The 26,396-nt window shown below is 47.9% G+C and overlaps 1 protein-coding gene across 1 annotated transcript; it reads left to right on the forward strand.

Moving 5' to 3' along the window:
- Positions 1–131: 131 nt before the first annotated feature.
- Positions 132–17,047, forward strand: mapk6 (mitogen-activated protein kinase 6). The gene is given in 10 exon segments (XM_083691548.1): positions 132–381; positions 5,064–6,011; positions 6,137–6,454; positions 12,317–12,461; positions 13,069–13,233; positions 13,619–13,814; positions 14,047–14,164; positions 14,285–14,714; positions 14,717–15,349; positions 15,352–17,047. Coding segments are annotated over 9 exon segments (2,346 nt in total). The 5' UTR covers positions 132–381; positions 5,064–5,774; the 3' UTR covers positions 15,456–17,047.
- Positions 17,048–26,396: the final 9,349 nt, after the last annotated feature.

Below are 26,396 nucleotides of genomic sequence, written 5' to 3' on the forward strand. Positions count from 1 at the left end.
CTGTAACGGTACTGGATCTGACACGCTGACATGCCAAACCATAAACAGAGCAGTCTCCTCCCCCCTTTGGCCCGGCCTATATCTACTCTCCATGGAGCCCCACCTCACACCCAGAGGCACATGGAGCTGGCTAACACATCACCAAGGCTCTGAGAACACACACACACACACACACACACACACACACACACAGGCTATATAAGATACTGTACCTTGTCTTACCGGTTACCGTTGTATTCATACAGTACTGACGGGCTGAAGTGAAGATCTCTTCACCCTCTGTTGGACTGTTTGATATCTGTACCAGTTGCTGCAGAACCGCATGGATTAACAAGTACTTTACCATGTACTCCCGGCCGGACCAGGAGGATTCCAACCATGGTAAGAGACTGGGACTAAGACCGGGGACTAAGACCAGGGGGACTAAGACCGGGGGACTAAGACCAGGGGACTAAGACCAGGGGGACTAAGACCAGGGACTAAGACCAGGGAGACTAAGACCAGGGAGACTAAGACCGGGGGACTAAGACCGGGGGACTAAGACCAGGGGACTGGGACAAGGGGCATAGTGGTGTAACTTGACTGTAGGTAGGAGAGGTGAGTGAAGTGAGCGGTTTGTTACGAGGAGAAGATACTAATAGAGTAGTTAGATATTCAGATACTATATAATAGATGAAAGAACTTTGGATCACAGAAGGATATCCTATAGTAGAAATGCTCTCTCTCTCTCTCTCTCTCTCTCTCTCTCTCTCTGTGATGAGTTGACAGCCATGGTGAGGCGAGGGCTGAGAGCCTGACCCAGTGGTCATGTTTGGGTAACCAGCACTGAGACATGCTTGTGAGAAGCTGTCATCAGCAGAGTGCCATCCAGCACTGTACGTAAACAGAATGTTCAGAGAACTTACAGTCAGAGAACATTCTGTGCAGAGAAAAGACCGTCTTGGTCTTGGAGAGTGGCACTTTTCAAATCCACAGCACAGGGCATCAACAAGTCCATCTCCTTAGCAACAGACACAGGTGTGTGGTCACAACAGTATGTGAGTGACCAGACCAGTTTTATTTCATAGAGAAGCTGTTGTGGTTCTCAGAATGGTTTGTATTTATTTAATAATAACAATTTGTGTGAAATCTATGCTAATTCATTATCATCGTTCTTTGAAAGGCTGTCAAAATGGCACTATCAAAAAATAATGTTATTCAGGATAAGACCATTCTCGCCGAATCAGAAATATTCAGTTCTAGGTTTCGAAAGGAGTAGGGGATAGTGTCATGTTTCTCATAATCTTGCACACGAGCTGTCTCTAGCAATAACCTGGGATCAGTGTCCTATTTCTCATAATTAAAAACATATTACAGTATTTCCATTTTGTATGTTATAATTCCATGACGTGGAACTGTCCATGAGTCCTGATCACTTATGCAATCCCCTTTTCACTTGCTTATCAAATTAGAGCCCTCAGGCATTGACAAACCCATTACATGACCACATATTACTATTGACTGTTATCAACAGTATGTACCTAGTCTGACTCTTATGTAAGATGATTATAGGCTCAGCCTGTTTCACAACAGTGGGCCATTCACAGGCTGCGATGAGGTTGTTATCTCAACTCTAATGAGTAGATGAGAAATATGCTGCCTAACCCAATGACCCACATCCATTAATGCTATGTGTGAGGAGAGGGCCAGGAGGATTCAAGTCGGTCACTAAAATGCATAACATGTCTTTGTTCTAAGACTGACAAACGGTCACTGATTGTAGATTTAGAAGGCTATTTTCAGTCACTCAAATCGTCTTATGCCTATTCATTCCTCTTACCATTTCAGAGAAGTAGGCTTAAATAGCTGGCTTAATTCCACAAGTCAGTTATTCATTCTTGAACAAGGCAGACAACGTCACCGAAAGGTGAAGGTATAGAAAATAATGATAATTGAGCAATGCTCAGTGAGCGGTCAGATCCGACCTTTGATTTGAAACATGTGAAAATGAGGATTGTTCTCAGCGGACTTGAGTGATAAAATAGCTAAGTATGTTTCCACGTGTTTTTTTTTTATTAAATAGGCCTAACTGCACTAGCTTTAAGAAGGGCAAGAACACCAACCTGAGGGTAGTGGTAGATGGGCAAAAATAGGTGCGTGCGTGAGTGCGTGCGTGCGTGTGTGTGTGTGTGTGCGTGCGTGTGCGCGCGCGCGCGCATTGCACTCAAAACACGTTATCATAACCTGACTGCAGGCAGCTGCTCAGCACTGCCTGTCGCATAAGATGCCTCCTCCTTGGTTCTTCCCCACTGTTGCATCCCAGTCTGGCTAGTGTTCTGCTGCATTATTGGGCACATGGGTATTCACATGGTCTGTTACTGCTGATGCACTGCAGCTAATGTAACAGCCTACCGCCTCAGGTCCCGCCTCCGCATTTACGGAGCTGGGGATGCTGGCGTTCATTCATCACCCATATTGAGGGACCAGTGCACCTTTCCTTCTCCCCCCGTTGTTACATAATTCTGTCACAGACTGATTACAGGGGACGAGGTCCAAAAGCCACGAATCTCTCTGGATTAGAAATCTTTCTTTTTTTTCGTTCTGTCTTTTCATCTTTATTAATTGCATATTCACTTGGAAGAAGATGTAGGTGTGTCGCAGAGAGGGAGATCCTAGCCTACTCTGGTCAAAGGGGAAACAAGGCGATCCGCTCTGCGCCTCTCGATGACAGATGGACTATCTAAAAACGCAAGCGGCACAAGTAACCTGTCCGAGGGATTTTTCTCACTAACGCGGCTAATGCAGTACTGTGTGCCATAATCTGAAAATAGCATTAAATGCCTTCTCAGAAAACAGATCATGACTGGGACACTAAAATAACGGTATTGCCGCAGTCAACAGAAGAAGAGCCCTCAGCCAGTGCAATTTTATGGTAGTCTATAATTTCAAGCATAGCACATCTCATAAACCCATATGCCAGATGAATTTTAAATAGAAACTGGAACACACCAACGACAGTCTTCTACAGGTAGGAATGATAACATAATAGTTGCCATTAGGTCCATAAAGTCTATAGGCTATTTGTTTAACTTATTGTATGTAGCCTACAAAACCAAATAGGCTTGATGATGTCATGGGCCGTAATTTACTGAATTAGGTTAAGGCTGAATATGGTTGATCTTCAATTCTGTACATTATGCAATATACCTAACAAACCTACCCTTGACATTTTGCATGAAAACACTGCGGGGTTTATTTGTTTCATGTCAGATATCCTTAGTTACTTACTTGTTTTGCATAGATATTCTTTTTTAAGCACTGTTGTGGTTTTTCCTCCACATAGGCCTATAGGCTTTCTACCAACGATCCACACGCCAATACCAGGCTATTCGAAAGAAAGACTGCATATACAGTTATATACAATATAGAGGTATAAAAAAAAAAATCTAAATATTTTGAATTTACCGCCTGATTTCCTATCTCCATTCTCCACCCTTCTTGAATGGCTCTGACGCAAGCATCTGCCTTGCCATAGTAGTGTGGATGGCGATTGCTACAGACTCGCAGGGCAGAGAGAGCGGAGCGCAGCCCAAGCTTGTTTCGGTGTGAAAAAATATATATCAAATGAGACGGACGAGAACAGTAAGTTATTCCACATTATGCCCGTTCTGTGTGGCTTTGTGTATACGCGTCGTATTTTGTTGATAGACGTGGATTTGATGTTCATTTTCGACGGCTGATTAACGGTGGCTTTGTCTGTGTTGGGAACACAGACCACGTAGCTCGCTGGGGCTAGCTGACTAGCTAAGACCCTCGAAACCAACTAACAACAGACTCCTTTGTTCATGTCACGGGATCATTGGCCGCTGGTATAAGAAATGTCTTGCTAGCTACATTAGTCAATTTATTCGCCCGATGTGACACTGAACGATCTTATAAGGAGTCAAGCGGCATGAATGTCAATGACATTTGTTTTGTTGGCGTGTCAGCGGTGAGGCTAGCTTCTTTATGCCCGTCCTTAGTGGGCTTCGTTCGCTCCGGTCCTCCCGAGTGTGTCTAACTAGCTAGCTAACTATCGGGGGACGGTAGAGAACTAGTTATTGAAATGGGGCCGTTAGAGAGACTAACCAGTATACATACGTTAGAAATCCGACGTTATGCCATGCCAACTACCGCTCGTACTATTACCATTATAACAATCTTCCGTGAGCTTTTTCTTCTACCGATACAGTTAGCTAACATGACTAGCTAGTATTGTTGGCTTGCCTGTTTGCGCGGACTCAATTCCGGACAGGCTAGATAACGTTAATAACGGCACATGTACCAGTCATATGTTATTGTGAGAGTCTGTTGCTTAAAGCAAGATGGCAATACTGTCTTTCAAATGGACAACACGACCAAAGTGTACCAGAATGGCTGTCCGTTTGCCCAGTATCGCACGTATGTCTGTCTGTCTCAGCGTTGTAGCTCCTACTGCAACGTGGCTGGGTTAGGGTTGCACAGCCATGTACTAGTTAGCGTGGAACATTTACCAAAACACACCCTAGACTATTGTATGCTGTATTTGTGTGGAGGATGTGATATTTATCGTGTATCTGGATTAATCCACACGGTGGGTGAATTTGTAGACCGAGCTACCGCCGGTCACATTTATTGTCGAAGGGCCACGACGATCAGTCAGTCTAGTGAGGGAGGCTCTGCTCGACCGGCACCACTCACCGAAACAGACTTGTCTAGCAAATACAGGAAGTCGGGGGAGGGGAGAGTTTCCATGCCGTGGTTGGCATGACGGCAATATATTTCAACAACATTTCTGGGCTATTACAGTCATTACCCAACGTCATATTTCGTCACGTCTGTGTTCATATCTTGGGTCACGCCATATTCCAGGCAGTATGTAGGGGAAATCGGCATGCCTCAGTTCCAAACAAAATCTGGGAGAGATTGGTACCATCCCTTTACTCTGCTTTAATAAGAGGACACTTTTGGCTAAGCCCATAGGCTTGTTCATGTGATGTTCTCAAACTGTGCCAGAAGTGTGTTGTGATCAGTGTTGTGATCATTGTTGTGTTTGTGTGTTTCAGGTAACGCCCATGTAAAATGGAGGATAGTTTTGATTGCGACTGTGGTGAGCTTGAGCCACCCGATCATTGAGGGGGAGAAAACTCTGTGAAGTCTTAAGGCCAGACCCTTTTTTTGATCAAGCGATTTAAGCAGGAAGAAGACAGGAAAAAAAGACTAAAAAAGAAGATACTTTAGAATTTGTGCTTTTTGGTACATTAGAATTATGCTGCTCAGGACCAGTCATACACTGAATGTATCTGCACTGTGAGGATGCAACTAGATGCTTTTATAGTTTCTCTTACGTTCAGCGCTTTTTAATTGGCTTCCCAACTTCATTCCGTTGCTGTCTTTCAAACACTAGTCGTCGAAGGACTGTTGAATTGTAGAAGCCGATGCCAAGCATTTGAAAAAAAGCATTTCAGTTTTGAAGAGCTGCTCCATTTCTCGCATACAATGACAGGGCACTCTGGCCACAGATCAGAGCGCTGTATCAGACATTGAGGGCTAGACAGGGGGACACAGTAGTCCTCTTTGCCTGGGTGGGTTAGTTCATCCTCCCCAAAACAGGCTGAACATCACCTACACTCAGATTTTCGATAGGAGAAATCCATTACCTAGATTCCTCCAGCCTTAAATTAGGCTGTAACACTACCCAAAAACCTCAACGACAGAGTCAGTTGGAAGGCAGGAGCTCAGTCAGTGGTAAAACCTTAAAAAAATAAATAAAAAAAATGGCAGAGAAGTTTGAGTCTCTGATGAACATCCATGGTTTTGACCTGGGCCCCCGCTACATGGACTTGAAGCCCCTGGGCTATGGAGGCAACGGCCTGGTGTTCTCGGCAGTGGACACGGACTGTGACAAGCGCGTCGCTGTGAAGAAGATTATACTCACGGATCCTCAGAGCGTGAAACACGCCCTCCGAGAGATCAAGATCATCAGACGCCTCGACCACGATAACATTGTCAAGGTACAAAATGACCATGCCCAAAACATCGCTCCCCTGGTTGAAACACTCCCTAAAACGGGTCATTTCCAAACATTGAACCAACTCAAAAGTCACAACACTGTATTCTTTTCTCTTCTGTCTGCCAGGTGTTCGAAACGTTGGGTCCCAGCGGCCGCAGACTGACGGAGGACGTGGTGTCCCTGGCGGAGGTGAACTCGGTGTACATCGTGCAGGAGTACATGGAGACAGACCTGTGCCAGGTGCTGGAGAGGGGCCTCCTGTCTGAGGGCCACGCCAGGCTTTTCATGTACCAGCTCCTCAGGGGCCTCAAGTACATCCACTCCGCTAACGTGCTGCACCGCGACCTGAAGCCTGCCAACCTGTTTGTGAACACAGAAGACCTGGTCCTGAAGATAGGGGACTTTGGACTGGCTCGTATCATGGACCCACACTACTCACACAAGGTAGGTGTAGAGGCTAACATTCTCTCCTGCTGTTCTTAGTATTGCCTCTACATATGGGGGGGGGGGGGGAAGGGAAGCAAGTGTGGGACAAAATGTGGGACTGAATAGATTGCGCAAGAATCGGTATTCGGAATCGATGAGTAAATATTCCAGGAAGGAAGTGATTATTTTAAGAGGAGTGTACTCGTAAAGTTGATAAAGAATGAGCAAAGACTACATCCTTGTTTGTGTATTGTGTGGCCGAGGAGGAAGTGTGTTGGTTGCCTAACCTGGTCTGAAACCTGTCGCTCCCCGGGGTGATGCCGTTTCACTGCAGGAAGTAAACAATATGGGATGTACTTCCTGAAGTTGCACCACCGTTTCCCTTCCCAGGGGGAGCATTTCTGCTGAGAAACGGTCGTGGGAACCAAAGTTTCCGCTTCCGAGAGGCGTACCTGCATCCTGTCTCTGTGCTAAGGAGTTTTATCTTCAAATGTAACCGGCCAATTTTGACGCTGTGTTTCTGAGAATTCAGTCAGTTTAGTTTGACATGGATAGCTTTGATAAGCTTTGGCTGCGTCAGTCACACCAGTCAGAATATTGTTTGGTCACTCATTTGGTAAATCTATTCTGGTACATGTGCCTTCAAGTACGTCACATTTAACATTTAATTCAAGCTTGAGGAGTCTCCTCTATATAGGGAGAAGATATGGCATTGGGACAAAGTAGGTTGCTTCCGATGGCAAAATATCACTGTTAGTTGATTACTCATTGCCCAATGTATTCTGGTATATATGCTGTGATATACATTTCACACATGGCTACATGTTTTAAGGCCATATGGAGTCGGATATAGGTGGCAGTTGGTTTTTTCCAGCTAGTTGGCCTCTTTAAAGCAGAGGGAGGGCCAGTGAGTGGAGCAGTCAGATGTCTACACGTGTCTCAGATTAGTCATGGCACGAGACTTGGAGCCTTACCGCCAGGCCTCTGCCACAGCACCGCACACACACACACACACACACACACACACACATCTCAGTACGCCAGACAGGGCCTCCTAACAGCCGGGCTTCAGCCCAAAGTAGCGTCTCTTTAGTGACGCAATTCAAATGTTGACTTTATGTTCCATTGTCGCATTTGCTGAAGAACAGAGAGAGACTCTCCTTTGAATAGCAATCATGCTACGGTGCAGAACAGGGACAGCTAAAAGCACCGTGTGGAAATGCACAATTAGCTACTTCATTGTTCACGGCTCATCAAGTGGCTGAAATTACATAAAGTAGAATTATCTACATGATTAACATTAGAGCTGATTTGAGCAGGAATATGATGGCAGATTGGCTGCATTGCAGGGTTCTGTGTGTGTGTGTGTGTGTGTGTGTGTGTCTCTGTCTGTGTGTGTGTGTCTCTGTCTGTCTGTGTGTGTGTGTCTCTGTCTGTGTGTGTCTGTCCCCAGCTGCAGGTGTCTCTGAAGGTCAAGAGTGACTTTCTCACGCTGTTCAGTCTCTGTAACTGCCCTTTTGCACTACTCTCACTGTCTCCCTCTCCCTCTCCCTCTCCCTCTCCCTCTCTCTCCTACCCCACAGCCGTCATGCTCTGCTGGGAGTTTTCCCTTATACAAGCAGTTTTTTTTTTATTGATGAAATGGAGGCAAGGGTGCATTGAAAGCCCCTTTGCAAATGTCAGCTCTTCTGTGTTTGGCTTTAGTTCTTGTGCGTTTAGCTATAGATTTGTGTGTGTGTGTGTGTGTGTGTGTGTGTGTGTGTGTGTGTGTGTGTGTGTGTGTGTGTGTGTGTGTGTGTGTGTGTGTGTGTGTGTGTGTGTGTGTGTGTGTGTGTGTGTGTGTGTGTGTGTGTGTGTGTGTGTGTGACTCATTATAGCTCCATGTGTAGCCAGCAGGTCGCATGCGGATGGTGGCAACCAAGCAGACAGGCTCACCTCCACACGCTGTGTGTCAGCCACAGTGTTGCCTTGCCCTGCTCTCTCTGGCCCGGTTCCTACCCTCGTCTGTCTGTGCTGTGATAACAGACAGGGAGGGGAGGGGGGGGGGGGGGGGGGCATTCCCACCTACTCAGCCTCCACTGAGCTATGGGGGTGCAGAGCTTTATCTAGGCTCTCTGGCTCCCTGGACATTCCTCGAAATGTGGAACCAAAAGGTGTTGTTGCTTCTGAACCGAGTGACCTGTCAGTGTGCACGCGCACACACACAGACCGAGATGGAAAAAACGCTTTTCTCTACTGTTGGCCAGTGTCATCGGGGGCAAAGCTGCTTTCACAAGCAGTCACCAGTTCCAGCAGGCTGGGGAGGGTAGAGGGGCAGCTGGGTCTGTGCTATTTGAATGGTGCAGTGTCTATATAAAGACTAGCCCGTTTGCAGTCAGCTAACCTGCTGCTAACTTAAAAGACATGCATGTGTCATACATGACGGGTGGCATTTACTGGAAGGCTTAATATGGGCACGAATGGATCATAGATTTGTATTGTTGTGCTTCGGTCCATGTGCAGACAGTAAGATACTTGCTACTAGGTCTTTGGCTCTGATCGGCTTGTATTTGTCTAGTTATGTTTTAAACAATGAAATTAAATAAATAAATCATGATCAGAAATCTTCACACGCACAGCTGGAGGTTTGGCAGGTGTGCGTGCAGGTGTGCGTGCAGGTGTGCGTGCGTGCGTGCATACGCCTTTTGCCTCAAAGGCTCTGGGTCGTCTTAGCCCGTGTGAGATCCACAGCAGACGCCCTCTTTGGCTCTGTCTCAAGAATGACAGGAATTCACGTGCAGGAATCCGACCTTCCCTCTCTTTTTCCCAGCCAGCTCTTTGTCCTGCCCTGGGAGCCTCTGACCGGGGTCTGCTTTCACGCTGCGGGAAGGGCAGGGGCACTAGCTTAGCATAAGCCCTTGGCAGAACATGATGGCAAAATACAAGTATTAGCTTAGTGTAAAGCATGCCCTTTCGGTTGACTAGCTCGGACAAGGCCGTAAACCAGCAATAGTTTATCTTCTAGACGGTGCTCCCTTTAGCTGAGGGATATCACATCTGCTCACTCAACGAGCCGGCACGACCACCTAGTTTGAAGGTGGGTTCAGTGAGGTCATTAGCACAAGCTAGGAAACCATCTGTAGAAGGGCAAAAGCTAGGAAACCATCTGTAGAAGGTCAGAAGCCTTGGTCATTGTTGTTCAATGGCTCTTGTCTTTTTCTGAGGTTGAAGTCGTAAACACGACGCTTCTTTTAGTCGACTGGGCGTTTATTTGCTTTGACCACGGCGCGTATTGGAAACCGGCGGTTATTCTGTTGACAAACTGCTGCTCAAACCCACAATATGACCAGAGCTGAATATATCACAGCCTACCTAGAACAATTACCAACCAACATTGTTAGCCTGCAGTAAATCCTTCCTGTCAATCTCTACTGTCTATCCCCATAAAAAAACAAAAAAAACCCAGATTCATCATCGATGGATGGTAATGTATTATCGTTTCCATACAAGACTGCCGTGAATGAGCTTGAGTCAGACTTCTTGGGGATGCCGGTAAGGTCCGAACGGCAGGCAGTGCTGTGATAAGGCAGATTTAGTAAGCTGGTTATGGCGTTTGACCTCGGGGCGTTCCGTCTTAGAAAGGGACCAGCCTATAGCCCGGTATGAATGATCATGGGGAGAGCTTACAGTTGGTATGTTGAGTGTGCGGGTGGAAATTTCCTGGAATGTTATGCAGACTTGGGTTGAGGGGTGTGTGGGGGTGGGGGGGGGGGCACTAGTCATCCCACCACACGTGCATCCTGCGTATCACACCACCCAGTCCCTCCCAGTGGTTCACATACTCACGTTGACCCACTTTTCCTGCTAGCAACGAGCCACCGCGTAGTTCAGAGGACCTTAAGACAACAAGGGAATGATTCAAGTGAGGGAAGTTTAAAGCCTTTTTCTTTCTTTTTTTTCTCTCTCCCTGCCTCTCTGTTTTCATACCAGTGTCTCTTAACAGGCCTGACATTCTCTGTAATTGACGTGTTTTGAGTTTTATTTGGACTCCCCAGTGCCACCATGCCTGCCTCTCAGCCAGAGTGTGTGTGTGGGTGGGTGGTGTGTGGAAGAAAGCTGTTTATAAATACGTGCAGCGCCAGTGAGCTCTCTGAGCTTCCCCAAGTGTCACCAGGTTCTCTGACTCTGAAACGACAGGTTCAGAGTGGTTCAGGTTAGCTGCTTTACTGTGTGTGAGATTGAACTGGTTCTGCTCTCCTCCCCCTCCTCCTCCCCCTCCTCCTCCCCCCTCAGGTGAGTTGTCCCTGCGAGCTAACTTGTGCTGCAACCACAGCCAGGAACAGGTGACTCAGCCCCTCTCTAGAAACCTGTGGCTTTGGCCTAGTTTGTGGAAATGATTGCTGCGTCAATTCACCCCAGTAGTCAAAGACGCTCTAACTCCCCGTGTGTGTGTGTGTGTGTGTGTGTGTGTGTGTGTGTGTGTGTGTGGTATTAGGAAAAAGCTGTAACTGGAACGTTCACTTATTGCAACGACACTTATTACAACTTCCTGATAGGAAGTTCTAATATGCGATAATTTAGCTGTGGACTTCTGAGTAAGTCTCTCAGTTTCCTGACATTGCTTAAGGAGACTGAGACAGAGCAATTGCTTCATCTCTTTTGCAACGGCAGACTGTGTGATTTCTGGTGTTTCTCCATGGTGGCACAGCATTCGACGGGTCATAAGCGGACCCCCTGTTGCTTAAAGAGATGTACCAAGAGCTCATATTATGCAAATCCACAGTCAACCGGGCCCAAATGGCTTGCATGCGTTGCCTAGAATACCTTTATTGCCTAGATCACTTTCCTAGTCTATAAAACTGCAAGCCGAGCTTCATGTGATGTGATGAAGTCATCTTTGGGCCTGGCAGCAGCTCGTTGACTGGCCATGTGAAAGGAGGCTTTGGGTACAGGCTGGTGTCACCACGTTGTCGGTCATTATGGTCAGGTCAGGTCCTGTGTAAACACCACCGAAACTTGCGGGCGTGCAATGCTCTTTCTCCTCTCTCTCTCTTTCTCTCATGAGAACGTCATGACAATGACATCAGGCAACTGGGCCAAAAGTAGGGCAGGAAAAGGAGCCCCCTGTAAATAGTAACAGCTGCCTCACGACTCCTAATGCTGGTTTGTGAGGGGTAAGTGTGGGGGGGCAGAAAAGGTGTCATTTTACTCTCTCTCTTCCCCCCCCCCCCACCACACACGTGTCCACGCACACAGACACACCGGCGGTGGCCGGTCCCTTTGTGCTATAGATGCTGCTGTCCCAGAGGACAGACATGCAGGCTGCATATTGTTGCTGACAGTAGAGTGGCCCAGAAGTGCATATTGGGTGTCAGGCAGAGGGGTGTGTCAGGCGGAGGGGGATTATCCTTCTCTCTGGGTCTGCTGACAGGGCCTGCACATGTCTGATCTCTCTCTTTCATCCCTCTCTCTGTCTGTCTCTCTGTCTGTCTGTCTGTCTGTCTGTCAGTCAACAAGCGTGACCAGGACAAAGCTATTAAGGAATAGGTGTGGATCTTGGGCACAGACGTCCGTGTCCTTGGTTAACGCCTGTGTTGCAGACTGGGACCGCAGGGCAGAACGTGACTGAGCATTAAGAGAGAACCGGTTACTTTGACCCACGATTGGGGGAAGCAGGACACGTTTAGGATGATTGATAACCATGATTCATAGTTCAAGCCGAAGGCTTCCTGAATCACTTTCAGACCAATATGTCTTCTTCCCTTTTTTGAGTCATTCTCTGTGCATCAAAGAGACATGAATAGGGGCTCTGCTTTGTCAGAGCCTGCCTGTCTAGGCTAGTCTTCTACTGAGCACCCATTGACAACCCCCCTCCCTCCCTCTCTCCCCCCCCCTCCCCAGGGCTATCTATCAGAAGGGCTGGTGACTAAATGGTACCGGTCTCCTCGCCTGCTGCTGTCTCCCAACAACTACACCAAAGCCATCGACATGTGGGCAGCCGGATGCATCTTCGCCGAGATGCTCACGGGGAAGACCCTCTTCGCAGGTCAGTGTCCCTCAGGAGAGAACACACACACACACACACACACACACACACAGAGGCAGGCCATGACCATGAAAGCGGTGACTGTGCCACTGAACTGAAGGATAGGAGAACAGGCTAGGCACGCGCCCTGGTAGAGCACACAGGTCAACCTGTCTGGACTGAACGGTCCTAGTTTCCCGCCCAAGGAGAGGTTGTAAAAGGCTGTGGTGTGACTGACTGAATGCACGCATGTAGGAGCCCATGTCCAACTGCTTTATCTTGCATGACCTAATGTAGGAGGAATGTTTGTCAGGCAGATCAGGCCGACCTTGGTTCGGTGAAACCCCCTCAAGAGGAAGAGAATGCAAATACCAGCGTGCAACATGTTTGCCTCCGTCAGACAACAACCACACATGACTGACTCACTTCTCAGCCAGCTCCCGAGCCACTTTCAGCCGAGTGTGTGTGTGTGTGTGTGTGTGTGTGTGTGTGTGTGTTGTTGTTTTTTTACCTTTTTGAGTCATCCTCTGTGCATCAGACAGACACAAATCCCCTCACTGTCTCGTGATGATGATGAAGACGACTCATCAAATCACGCATAATAACCGTGACTCTTCCCTCGGTCCAGGGGCTCATGAGCTGGAGCAGATGCAGCTGATCCTGGAGTCGATCCCCGTGCTGAGGGAGGAGGACAGGCAGGAGCTGCACAGTGTCATACCCGTCTTCATACGCAGCGACATGTCCCAGCCCCACACGCCGCTGGCCAAGCTGCTTCCCGACGTTAGCCCTCAGGGTGAGTATACGCCAGCGCACGCACACGCACACACACACATACACACACACACACACACACACACACGTACCAGCCACACTCACTGACACTCGCTGGCGAAACGGGTGCCTGACGTTAGTCCCCATGGACACACACATATACACACACACACACATGCACACACACACACACACACACACATACACACACACACACACACACACAGCGCCAGACAAACTCATGCCTCAGCACACTACTTCTCTGCATATAAGGCCATTCTCATGAATAATCATGAGTCACTCATTGTATCTCTCTCGTTCTCTCATACAATATCATACCATCATAATACAATGGCATCCTAAGGCTGATCCTCCTCCTCCTCCTCCTCCTCCTCTCCCCCCTCCAGCCCTGGACTTCCTGGAGAAGATCCTGACCTTTAACCCCATGGACCGCCTGACAGCGGAGGAAGCCCTGGCCCACCCCTACATGGCCGACTACTCCTTCCCCCTGGACGAGCCCGTGTCTCTCCATCCCTTCCACATCGAGGACGAGGTGGACGACATCCTCCTCATGGACCAGAGCCACAGCCACACCTGGGACAGGTAACACACACACACACACACTCTCTCTCTCTCTCTCTCTCTCTCTCTCTCTCTCTCATACACAATACACCTACTGCCTGTTAAACATTCACTCGCACGCAAACCTTTCATGTGTTGTCCTCGCGTTGAGACTTGTCAGAGTTGATGATGTGGTGGTTTTAGTGTGTGTGGTTGTGGTTGCGGTCTGTTTTAAGCGTCTCTCTCTCTCTCTCTCTCTCTCTCTCTCTCTCAGGTATCACGACAGCCAGCTGTCAGAGGTTGACTGGCACCTGCACAGCACACATGACTCAGACGAGGTTCAGGTGGACCCCCGGGCCCTCTCCGATGTCACCGACGAGGAGGAGGTCCAGGTGTGTAGGATCACACACACACACACACACACACACACACAGGTCGAAAGCAGTGCCGTATAGACAGGGATGTTTTTTTGGCATAGATCTAACTGTCGTCCCAACGCCCTCCCCCTACAGGTGGACCCTCGCAAGTACGCTGACGGGGACCGGGAGAAGTTCCTGGACGAGCCGTCGTTCGACTACTCTTCCATGTTCACCCCCGAGCGCTCGTGGACGAGCCACGACGACCCGCACGACGACCACCACCACGAGAACAAGTACTGTGACCTGGAGTGCAGCCACACCTGCAACTACAAGGCCCTGTCTCCCTCCTACCTGGACAACCTCATCTGGAGGGACAGCGAGGTCAACCACTACCACGAACCCAAGCTCATCATCGACCTCTCCAACTGGAAGGAGCAGCAGAGCAAGGAGAAGGCCGACCGCAAGGCCAAGAGCAAGTGTGAGAAGAACGGCCTGGTGAAGGCCCAGATGGCCCTCCAGGAGGCCGAGAAGACCCAGATCCAAAGCCCGGTGGAGAAGGACACGGAGCAGGAGAAGAATCAGACTCAGAGCCAGCCTCAGGCTCAGACCAGACTCAGACCCAGACTCAGACCCAGACTCAGACCCAACAGAACCAGGGCTTTGACTTTGACTCCTTCATCGCCGGTACCATCAAACTGAGCCTGCAGCCGGAGCGCTGCCACGAGGGGGGCCTCCTCGGCGAGGTAGAACTCCTTAACGACGTGGGCCTCCTGAACGAGCTCAACTCGTCTGTGTCTCAGATGGAGGCTCCGCGGTCAGGCTCCATGTCCAAGTCCATTAGCAAGGAGAAGGAGGAGAAGTGCCTAGTCAACCAGGCCCAGCTCGGAGGGGGAGGGAGCGTGGCTGCGGGAAGGCCAGCTCACCCCTGGGAGAGCTTCGGAGGGGGGGAGAGGGTAGAGGGTAGTTTGATCGACGAGGCATGCTGGGACATTGGTAAAGAGGATCAGCTCCAGAAGGAGAGCACCTACACCAGCTACCTGGACCGTCTGTTCAGCAGGAAGGAGGAGGGGGTAGCGGAGGCCAGCGAGAGCCCACAGCCGGAGCCTTCGGAAGCCAGGGAGAGGGAGCTGGACGAGGACTTTCTGGCCAGGAGCGGAGAGATCATGTTTAACATGCAGCTGGACTCTCTTGCCTTGCCCGGCTTCGACAGCCCGGGCGACTACCTCTCAAATCCATCCAGGCGTCCCTCGCCCCCTCCGCTGTTAAATGCTCGCCACAGATCGCCCATAAAACATACAGCAGCATCTTCAAGCATCTGAATTAAAAAGAAAGAAAGGAAAAAAAAGAAAAAGAAAAAAAACGACTCCTCTCGCAGTGAAAGATCTAGGCTGTTCCGTTGTTGGTTGTTATTATTTTGTTGTTTTTTTATTTTATTATGATAGTATGTTATTTTACTTGAATCATTTCATACCTTTTTATTGTACGGTTACTTTTAAGAAAAAAAGAAAAAAACATGTTTTTTTTGTTTTTTTTAGATGTATGAACTCAAAGTAAAGGGTTAAGTCGGTGAATTAGCACATGTTGGTCATCACTCTGAGCCTCGGTCACTGGGCCGGTTTGAGTGCATGTCCGCCACACCCTCATTGCAAAACTGGCATGTCATTTGCACACTTGAGTATTGTAGACTAAACAGATAGAAGAGTGATGGATGGAGGGAGGGAGGGAGAGGAAGAGAGAGGAAGAGATGAAGAGGGATCTGAAAGCTGTGATGCTAGGCTAAGCTAGCAGAAGGTGGGGGTGGGGGGGCTGAGGAGAGGGGGTGGAGAGTACTGTACTGTACCAGAGTGGGAGACATTGTCACTGACATCATTGCTGTAGGCTGGGGAAGTGCTTTCAGACCAACAGCCTTTGGGGGGGGGGGGGGACACAAGCAAAAGGGGTGGGGCTTTTATTTTGTATTCTCTTTTTTTTTTCTTTTTTTTTCTTTTTTTTTTTTACTAAGTCTTTGTAACTTATTTATGTATATATAATTTTTTTTCCCCCCTAAAAAGACTTCCTTAAAAACCCTTTCATACTGTAAATTTATTTGACACATGATGCCAGCAGCAACCATTAAATGTAGACCTTTGTAAATGTGTTATCTACCTCAAGGTAACAGCCGCGAGTCTCACTCGAAGCCGCACTAGTGCTTTACACACACTACCATCCTCATACCATGCAGTGACATAGTGACCTTTTCATCGGTTGGATTTTTTTTTTTTTGCATTTGCCATAGTGAAGTGTATTCAATCATCATTATTTATTTCTAGCAAATGTGCGATATTTATTTTATCAAAATGTGTTATTTCAATGTGATTTGTTGGAGACTGAGGCATTGGATGTACTTCCATTTTCATTTCGGGCACTATGGTGGGTGTGTGTGTTGGTTGGTAGGATGCAAATTCATCCCTTTCTAAGTTGTTAAGAAGTTAAGAAGCTTTCCATTTTCCATCATTTGTGTCCTTAAGGAAATCACTTTATTTCGTTTTTATTTTTTTTAATTTATAGGTGCATTCTTTTTTTTGAGAGGAAAAACTGCTTTGTGGATTAAAGAAGGCGCCTACAGTCTTAATTTTTTTTTTAATCTAAATGTAATGTTAGAATTGTGTGCATGGAAGCAACAGAAGGTACATTAAAACAAAGTTAATGGTGAAGTATTCTGTACGTCATTAATTTTATTTTAATCGTATGTTTTTATTGAATTTATATCTACTTTTTTTTTTTTTCCAAGCAAGCATGATAAATTAGGTTAAAGGTGTAGCATGTAGAACATTTATGGACAATTGTTTTTGCCTTTAAATGCTGGCTCTCCATTTTTTTGTAATCATCGGTTCCCCAGTTCTACAGAATATCTCAATAAAAATTGCCAGCGAAGAATTTTGGACTGTTGGTCTTTATTTCTGGAGCCATGGTAAAAAAAAAACTCACCACAAAAAAACAGATCAATCCCATGTGTTCTAATCAATTCAGAGGACATTTAGGACATTTTAGCAGCCACAAGCAGTCAAAGTGTGAGAGAAAAGGAAGAAAGCAACTGTTTTGTATTTTGTCTTGGTTTCGAAGTAGTTAAGTAAAGTTAGTTGAGAAAGGAGATGCAGCCAGGGCCTTTTATAGAGGGCTCTGCCCTTATGGCTCCTATGTGCTGGTCCAGTCATCATGACTGCAGCCATCGCTGTGCAGTGCTTACATGGTTGTTGTCGCTAAGGTTTTATACTTAACTCAGCAGCCAAAAGATGATCACCCTCTCCCCACTCCGCTCTCTCCTGGGTGAATGTGCTGACTGCAGTCCTCCCTCCCTCCCTCCCTCCCTCAGTTTTACTGTCCCAGTAGGAGGGCTAGATTACACTGCAGAGGAACACACAGGCCCTGAATCACCAGCTAAATGTAGCACCCCGGCCTGAACAACCATATATCAGTGTAGGTGTGTACTTTGTACAGCGCGAGGAACACACATTCCCACTTTGCTCTATGATGTTTGTCCTGTTAAGTCAAGTGGGAGTGAGCGGTACCACACAACCACGACCTAGTAGTTTGTAATCCTCTCGCCACGACCTGGATCCGCTGGTTCATGTTTTCTGATGCTATAATAAGTTTCCACATGTGTATTAAAAAAAATATAATCTGCCAGTTTTCGGGGGATAAACATATTTTCAACTAATCCAATTATGGAGAGTGCACGGCAGACGGGAGGGTTTGGGGATGTAGAAATAGGTTTCCTCTAACCACTGGTACAGGGTCAGCGGGTAAGCGGATCAGCGATCTGCGTAGGTGCGAGTGTTAGTTAGAGAGGCATGTGGCCATGTTGTTGATGACCCTCAGTGGCCGGGATGTCCAGCAGCAGCATTCCTGACACCAGGCCAGCGTTGCTCTCTGTCTTTGCCCAGAGAGAAGCCAGCCTCGCCTGCGTGACAACAGCAACACAGACCAGCAGAGAGAGAATGGTCCTGAGAGAGAGAGAGAGAGAGAGAGAGAGAGGGAGAGGGCAGGACTGGGGTAGAGTGTTTGGAACTGCAATGGCACGCTATGTTTCTACCCTAGCCCATTAGGCCCTCTATTATCGGTTTTAGGGCTCATGCCATGGCCACTCAACGCAATAGTGTAGCACCATGTACGTAGTGTAGCAACACTTTACTGCCAGCTTGCCACAATAGCAACAGCACAGCCAGAAGGAGCAAGACACTAGCAGCGTTTGATATCGGATAGCTTTCTCTTCCCACGAGTTGTACAGTAACTAGTTGGCTACAGCCTCTTGATGATGATGTCTGTCCTCTGCCCTCTTGACAACAACACCCGGGGTCAGTACCCCGCCGCCGACGTCACGCCACGTTCAGGTTCAGTTGTAAGCAAAGGTACATGGTGTGTGAACAGCTCACTGTAAGACAGACTGAGACGATTACTGAATCTGGGTCAAAAGTATCAGTTATCCGTGGATTACACACACACACACACACACACACACACACACACACCTCTCACCGGTGTCATGACATCTTGTCAACACTACAAGCAATCGCCTGCGGTCTCCCCAATCTCCTATGTCCTCCCCCCCGCCTTGCCCAAATGGATCCTCCTCGAACCTCCCTCTCCTTCCCTCTTCCTTCGCCTCCCCCTCTACCCCCTCCCAGCCCGTATCAAACCTCCTCATCCCCCCCCCCTCCCTCCCAGCCCTCCTGCAGCTCAACAGCTCAACAGTAACCACACACCAACCTGGCTGACTAATGTGTCACCCCCACCTCCCTGGTCTTCAACACCACATTCCCACATGCCCAGCCTGCCTCCCATTTATCTCCGCCTGAGCGCCCCCCCTATCATTCTCCGCTCTCCCCCGATCCCCTCCTTCCCTAGCCTTCCCCAAAGTGCACTCTCCTTTTATTTTTTCCCAACCCCACTCTCTTTACCCCCTCCATAGCCTCCCCCAATCACCCTCTCTCTCTCCCCTCCTTCCCTAGCCCCAACCCCTCTCTCCTTGTCTGTCTGTCAGACTGACTGGCTGTCAGTCAGTCAGTCTGTCTGGCTGTTGTCTGTCTGCCTGCCTGCCTGCCTGTCTGCCTGCCTGTCAATCTGTCAGTCTGTCAGTCTGTCTGTCTCAGTCCCCTTTCTCTCAGAGGTCCCCCAGAGGTCCAGGTCTGTCAGGTGTTGTCATGTTAAAAATAAGAGCCAGGAACAAAAGGATAAGCCTCTCTGCTCTCGGATAGTCAGCTGACAGAAGCTTAACACATCGCTCGCTAATTCAAGGTCATAAATGCACCTCTCTTTCCAGGAAGGCAAATTAAAACCCAAGGTGGGAGAGGAAACATAGCCAGAAGTGGAAATAGCTTCAGCTTCCATTGCCTCCCCCGGAAACACAGAGGTGCTGGTAATATGGGGGACTAATGGTGCGTTCAATCGCTCCTCTGAAACTCTGAGCTTCCCACCCAGATTTAGCATCAGGACTTTGCGTAGCGGTCCCTATTGGCTAATTCTGAGATAGCTCAGAGTGGGAAACTTCTAATTCTCTGAGGTAAACGAGTTGCAGGGTCGGACGTTTCCTAGTTTCCTAGATCTGAGGAGCAAATGCAGCATAAGTGATGTATATTCATAGCTTGTGCAAGTTTATTTGTATCAAAAATGATACAGTGTATTTCTCTGTACATTGGGTGGACAAACCACCTATTTACAAACTGTCTCAAGGAATCTCATGACTATCACTCCGACATTGTGACTATCACTCTCTGTGTCCGTACAACTGATTGTATCTGGGAGAGTCTGGAGATGGTCCAGCGTTCCCTGGCTCCCACTATATTCACAGAGTGCTCTTATAAATAGACAAACTCTCTGGGACCTGAACTTTGGATGCATCATCCGAGGGCCAAAATTACAGAACGTACCGGCTGATAACATTAGATCAGCTCGGCATGGTTCAGATATAGGCTACGCCCTCCGAACAATCTGTGGTTTTCGATATCAAAGGACATGGTTTGGATTTCCACACAGTTTTCTGTAATGTACTTCAGATGAGCTCCTAAGTCCAACCAAGAGCTCCAACCAATGTTTATATAGCTGGTTATAAACCTACATCTTTATTGAGGGCACATATAGTCGGAAAACACAATAAACGAGGAGAGTCTATGGCGTTAGTTCTGTGGCCTGTGAAAACACAGAGCCTGTCTAGATGCCAGGGGAGGCTGGTGAAGGCAGAAGTCGGAGAACGGGCTCGCGGTCATGCATGGGATAGAATGAGGAATGGTACCAAACACGTGTGATACCATAGAAACTCCGGTTTCTGCCTCCCCTGCTATCTCTAAGAGCCAGTTTGCTGTCAGATTGGTATATTGACACACCAACAGCCCTCACCCATTGATATTCATCTGGCAAGAAACAGATGATATTTTAAAGAGTGTGTCTCACTCGATGGTCTGCAGCTAGCTACCACAACGTGTTTGTCTGCTCCTCTCAGATGAGCCCTTCTGATTACACAACCCATCAGACTGTGTTCACAGCCACTCGGTACAGAGAGAACAGCTGATAGGTACACTGTTCCCCCTTCAGGACATACTCCAGGCCTCCCACATGATATCAGCGTGACTCGTTCCAAATCAAACAGTAATTTCAGTACTCGCAGTGAGAATATTCATCTCTATTCATATCAGAGATGGTCATTACCGCTCCCATTAATATTCACACAATGCAGATAAGACGTCATGTTCTTTCTGGACGAGGTGGGCAATGTTCTGTCTGAGGTCTTTGTTTTGAATTGTTCTCCTCCTGACACATACAGTACCGGTCAAAAGTTTGGGCACAAACTTGCCAAGAGTGTGCAAAGCTGTCATCAAAGCAAAAGGTGGCTACTTTGAAGAATCTAAAATATAAAACATATTCTGGTTTGTTGAACACTTTTTTGTTTACTACATAATTCCATATGTGTTCCTTCAGAGTTTTGATGTCTTCAATATTAATCTACAATATAGAAAATAATAAAAAAATAAAGAAAAACCATTGAATGAGAAGGTGTGTCCAAACTTTTGACTGGTACTGTATTTCAGAGGCACCGATTGTGTATTGTTGACATCATAACATTCTTTATTGTTTTATAAACCATGTTATTCTTTTAAACAACTTTTATACACCACTAGCGTCTGGAAATCCAGGCAGGCAGAATTCTACGAGGTCAGAGGTCACGCCAAAGCAAGCTTTACCAAAGCCACTGGATAGAGTAATGTATGCAGGTTGCTGGCTGAATGGGACATGGAAAACCAGCCTCAGCGGAGGAAAAAGCGGAAAACGATCTATCTGATTGGCCCCCGATCTGTAAAACCGTTCCCTTTTTTTCCCCCATTTTGGTTGGGTTCCATGCTCCAATCACACTGGAGCCTGCATATGTTTAGTTTACACAGTGATAACAATTACCTCTGTTTCCAAAACAAAACTGAGCCTTTTCTCAGGCAATGACCAATTCCGCTGTGCACAACAGTCTCATTCTGGTACCCAGTCAACCTTCTCTCAACAACAACGTCAACGTGAGAGGATCACAATGTACCTCACGTCTTCTGTGGGCAACCATCCCCATGGCAATCATTGAAAAGGAATGATAAGTTAGATTGCATAAGTTGTCAGAGAATGTTTGCAAGGTGCAAACGCAACATAATGTATTTTTCCACTAGACACACACAGGGGACTGCATACCCCCATTTAGAAATGCATTTTTTTTTCCACAAGACTGTGGAACATTTTTATGTAAGCGTTCACGTTCATCAGATTGTGTCTTTGCTTTGCCTCTATACCCTTGTGGCAGTTCAGCAGCTAACACATTAGTCAACGTACATCCTGTTTCAGGAACAGAACATCCATTACAGAGAAAGTTCAGAGCTTGTTTAGAATAAAAGAACAGCTAATAGTGTGTGTGTGTGTGTGTGTGTGTGTGTGTGTGTGTGTGTGTGTGTGTGTGTGTGTGTGTGTGTGTGTGAGAGCGAGCGTGCGTGTGTGCGTCTGCGACACCCTTGGGTGATACAGTAACGATACTAGACTTGTCAGACAGCCTCCTGACACATGGACTTGTTTGGCAGCTTTCTTCTGAATCCAGATCACATAGCCGGGAGTTAGCTCAACTTTCCCCCACATTTATGAAGTGCCCTGAACATTTTTTTGTACATTTTGTAATAAATACTGTATTTGCTGTTCATGAATCAAGAAGACTGTGTACTGTATGACCCTATGACTGTGGGCCGAGAGCTGGGGTGAGAGAGTGTTACTGCTGTCTCCTGGGGTAAGAGTGTTACTGCTGACTCCTGGGGTAAGAGTGTTACTGCTGTCTCCTGGGGTAAGATAGTGTTACTGATGTCTCCTGGGGTAAGAGAGTGTTACTGCTGTCTCCTGGGGTAAGAGTGTTACTGCTGACTCCTGGGGTAAGAGAGTGTTACTGCTGACTCCTGGGGTAAGAGAGTGTTACTGCTGACTCCTGGGGTAAGAGAGTGTTACTGATGACTCCTGGGGTAAGAGTGTTACGGCTGTCTTCTGGGGTAAGATAGTGTTACTGCTGTCTCCTGGGGTAAGAGTGTTACTGATGACTCCTGGGGTAAGATAGTGTTACTGCTGACTCCTGGGGTAAGAGTGTTACTGATGACTCCTGGGGTAAGAGTGTTACTGATGACTCCTGGGGTAAGATAGTGTTCCTGCTGTCTCCTGGGGTAAGATAGTGTTACTGCTGTCTCCTGGGGTAAGATAGTGTTACTGCTGTCTCCTGGGGTAAGATAGTGTTCCTGCTGACTCCTGAGGTAAGAGAATGTTACTGCTGTATATGCTTGCTTGGTATGAACTTATGATAATTTGAGTGTAATATCCAGCAAAGTAGGACCTACTATAACATTAAGTTATGAGTTGTTGGTTCCTGACATCCCCTTGGGTAAATTAACTCCCACATGCAGATGGCGAGGGTTTAATACCGTATGAAAAATGATATTTGGTTTGGTTCAGGAAATAAACCTGTCACACAACGTCAACCTCCCCCCTCGCCCACCCTCCGCCCAGCACCCCCCACCCCCTCTGATCCATTACCAGGCCACAGTGTATCATCTGGCACCGCCCACCCGCCTGGCAGTATTATTTTTAGCCAATTAACTGCTGCTCTGGTACATCAACAGGAAGTAAATGCCAAACAGTGGTGCCAAATCGAATGTGGGTGCAGAGAGGAGGGACAGCCTGAGCAGAGCCTCCTAATGTGAGGTGAACCACCCAGAGAGAGGGATAAAAGGGAAAATAAAAGGGAGATGGATGGATGGATGGAGCGGCACGCCTCTCCTGTCTCCGGTTAAATGAGTTTCTGCCAGGAATAGCCACATCCACCATACAACCCCCACACACAGATTTAGACCCAGGGCACGACGCAGTGTGCATGTGGGTGGTAGGGTGTGTGTGTGTGTGTGTGTGCATGTGTGTGTGTGGGGGGGGGACACACACATCTGCTGTATGAGTCGTCAAGTGTTAGGATATGATGGTTAAATCACATTATTTATACATATAATACTGTTTTCATGTTTCACGAGCTCCATTTTGCTGAGGCAGTGAGAACAGTGCCACACTGAGACCACAGAAAGCACTGCCTCCAACAGGGAGAATTTCTTCCATCCCCCTTCCCCACCTTCCTTTCTTCCTTCCTTCCTGTCTTCTTTCTTTCCATATGTTTTCCTTCCACCAGGGTGCAGGATACAGTTTCTGCCTATGAGGACCCGGCTTCTGGACTACCTCGCCTTCACCACATTGACTTGGTGATCTGGACACGCTCACCGACCAACGCGACGGACAGCCCTGTCAGAGGGGGTTTTGGGTTGGTGTCACATGACAGAATAAAGACTTACACGTGTCATTTAGCCCCCTGCGTTAAGCGGGGGATGTGATCAAACACAGCTATTCCGTCCCAGTCACTGTGTGGGCAGCGTGTGTCAGACCGACAGCCTGAGTCATTTCACACTCATCTGTCTCATAACGACGGTAGCCTATCAGCAGCTGGCCTGGGTGTCTGACTGTTTCTGCATTAATAAACACCACCGCCGTGGCCTTGTGTTCTCAGACGTGAAATCAACAGAATTGGCGCATTTGAAGCAGAAACAGATTAGCACCAAAGCTAATCAATAGCTCTCAGGTTGGAGATAGTACACAAATCAGCAGCGCCGGGTTAGAAGGGAAGCACGGCTTCGTTATCTAAAGATCAACATATTCTCGGCTTGTGGATAACTTGGCTTGAAAGGAGATTTCGGTTTATATAACAGAGCTGGCGGGGGCCTCTGAGTAATTTTGTGGTCCTCCCGCCCCCGTGAAAGAATAGCTGTGGATTGAATTTTTCGTAAGGAGAGTGGAATCCCCTCCTCCTTTCATGCTTTCAGAAAGCTGTGCATTGTCACGACCTCTCTGGTCACCACTCATTGGTGCTGCTGGAGCCAAATCAGCTGTAATAGGCTACACTCCACTTTAAAAGGGTCACTGCACTCTTTTTCTGTCTATTTGATCTGATCTGTTTTCCATATTTTTCACATTTAGATATTGGCATGACTACCATGTTGCCAAAGCAGATAACAACACACCTCAGGCATTACAATCAAGAAAAGGAAAGAAACGTTTTTGAATGCGTGCGATCACTGTGATGTCATAGAGCCTGGACAGGATGCCTGTGACAGAGAGGGTACTGGCCTGTGAATGTGATGTCATAAAGGCCAGTTCAGTTGTATCACAGGGAAACATTCCCATCGGCCCATGAAGCTACATGGATGATGAGGATGGGAGGTGAGTTGAGTTCACATCAAGACTGATACACGTCAGGGATTCCTTTGAATATCCAAGCAAGGTGTATTCACTTTACCATGTACAATACTCCACAAAACCGTCCTTTTTGTGAGTGTTTTCAGTAGACAAATTCAGTAGATGAATTTCATAACACGAACTCTCACACAGTGCAGACAAAACACCTCTTGACACCAGAGACTATAATGTGGTCTTTAAAGGTGTCAATGTTGACAGGTTGCTAAGAGACTGTTGTCTGGCTGCTTTCTCACAGAGAGAGAGAGTCGCACACAAACACACAGGTGATTTTCCTCAACACCAAGTGCCCCTGGAGCGCTCTGAGAATGTGTTTCGCCTCAGAGCGCCTCACAACACACACTGCAGCGTGAAATCAACACATTGCATGGCACAGGGCTCTCTCTGAGCAATCCATCAGATCATTTATCCCAAATGGAATGGCAGGACCCTTTGAGGACAACAGCCCACTCAATACACGGAGCGCCTCACTTGAGACTGGCACATTTTACAGCCATTAAACAAAGCTGAGAGAGGTTTCTGAATGGAGGTTCCTCCCTAAGCAGAGAGCTGGTGGTGAGACCCGAGGTGAGACCGAGATGAGATGAAGCCCAGGGCTGTGTCTGTGACTGAGTGCGAGTGGACAACGGAGGAGTGCCCCCTGGTGGATGCAGTGGCCGTAGCAGCTCAGAGGGACAGCCTGTGCCTCCCTAACCTCTTCAGGTCCAAGAGAGTGAAACCCTTCAACCAGGCCAGAACCGGTCCCACGTCCCAGGTCCACTATACAGCCAGAGAGCTTCTGTTGGAGCTGTTGGACAGAGGAGGCGTTGAGGAACTGAGCAGGAAGGCCAGTAACATCAAAGCAGCAGGGACTAGTCGTCCATCCCACAGTCAGAGCAGAGAGCGGGCGGACCTCACAGAGGAACAGTATTCTGAGTTCCTCACATGGATCACCATCATTCTGCAGAACGGCCTCTCCTCAGGGGAACACCCCCAGCGTTCAGGCACGGCCTCAGCCTTCGTCCCGCCCCTGGACAGATGGCAGGGAGCGCTGAAGAGAAGCAGCTTCCACACCTCACTCCTCTTCCTGTCTCGTTTGGAGGACGAGGACAAAATGGAGGTCCTCTCCGCCCTCCTGACCAACCTGGCCAGTCGTTCTCAGGCGTTATACACACCTGGTCAACACCTGGCCGTGAAGAAGTACACCATCTCAGTCAGAGGTCATTCACAGCCTTCCTGCCCGCTGAACCTTGCCCTGCTCTGTGACCTCAGCTCTGGGTTTGTGTGCAACATCTACCTGTACTGCCCTGAGGTGCTCCAGAGAAGCTCCAGGACTTCGGTGGTTGAACAGGTGCTCGGGCAGCTCCTGAAGCCCTTCTTCTGCCGCGGTCACCAGGTCCAGCTGGACAGCTCTGCGTGGGTGGACGGCGGACTGACCCAGCTCTTCTCTGATCTGGGGGTG

This window comes from Argentina silus (assembly GCF_951799395.1).
Source record: "Argentina silus genome assembly, chromosome: 19".
Classification (NCBI taxonomy): domain Eukaryota; kingdom Metazoa; phylum Chordata; class Actinopteri; order Argentiniformes; family Argentinidae; genus Argentina; species Argentina silus.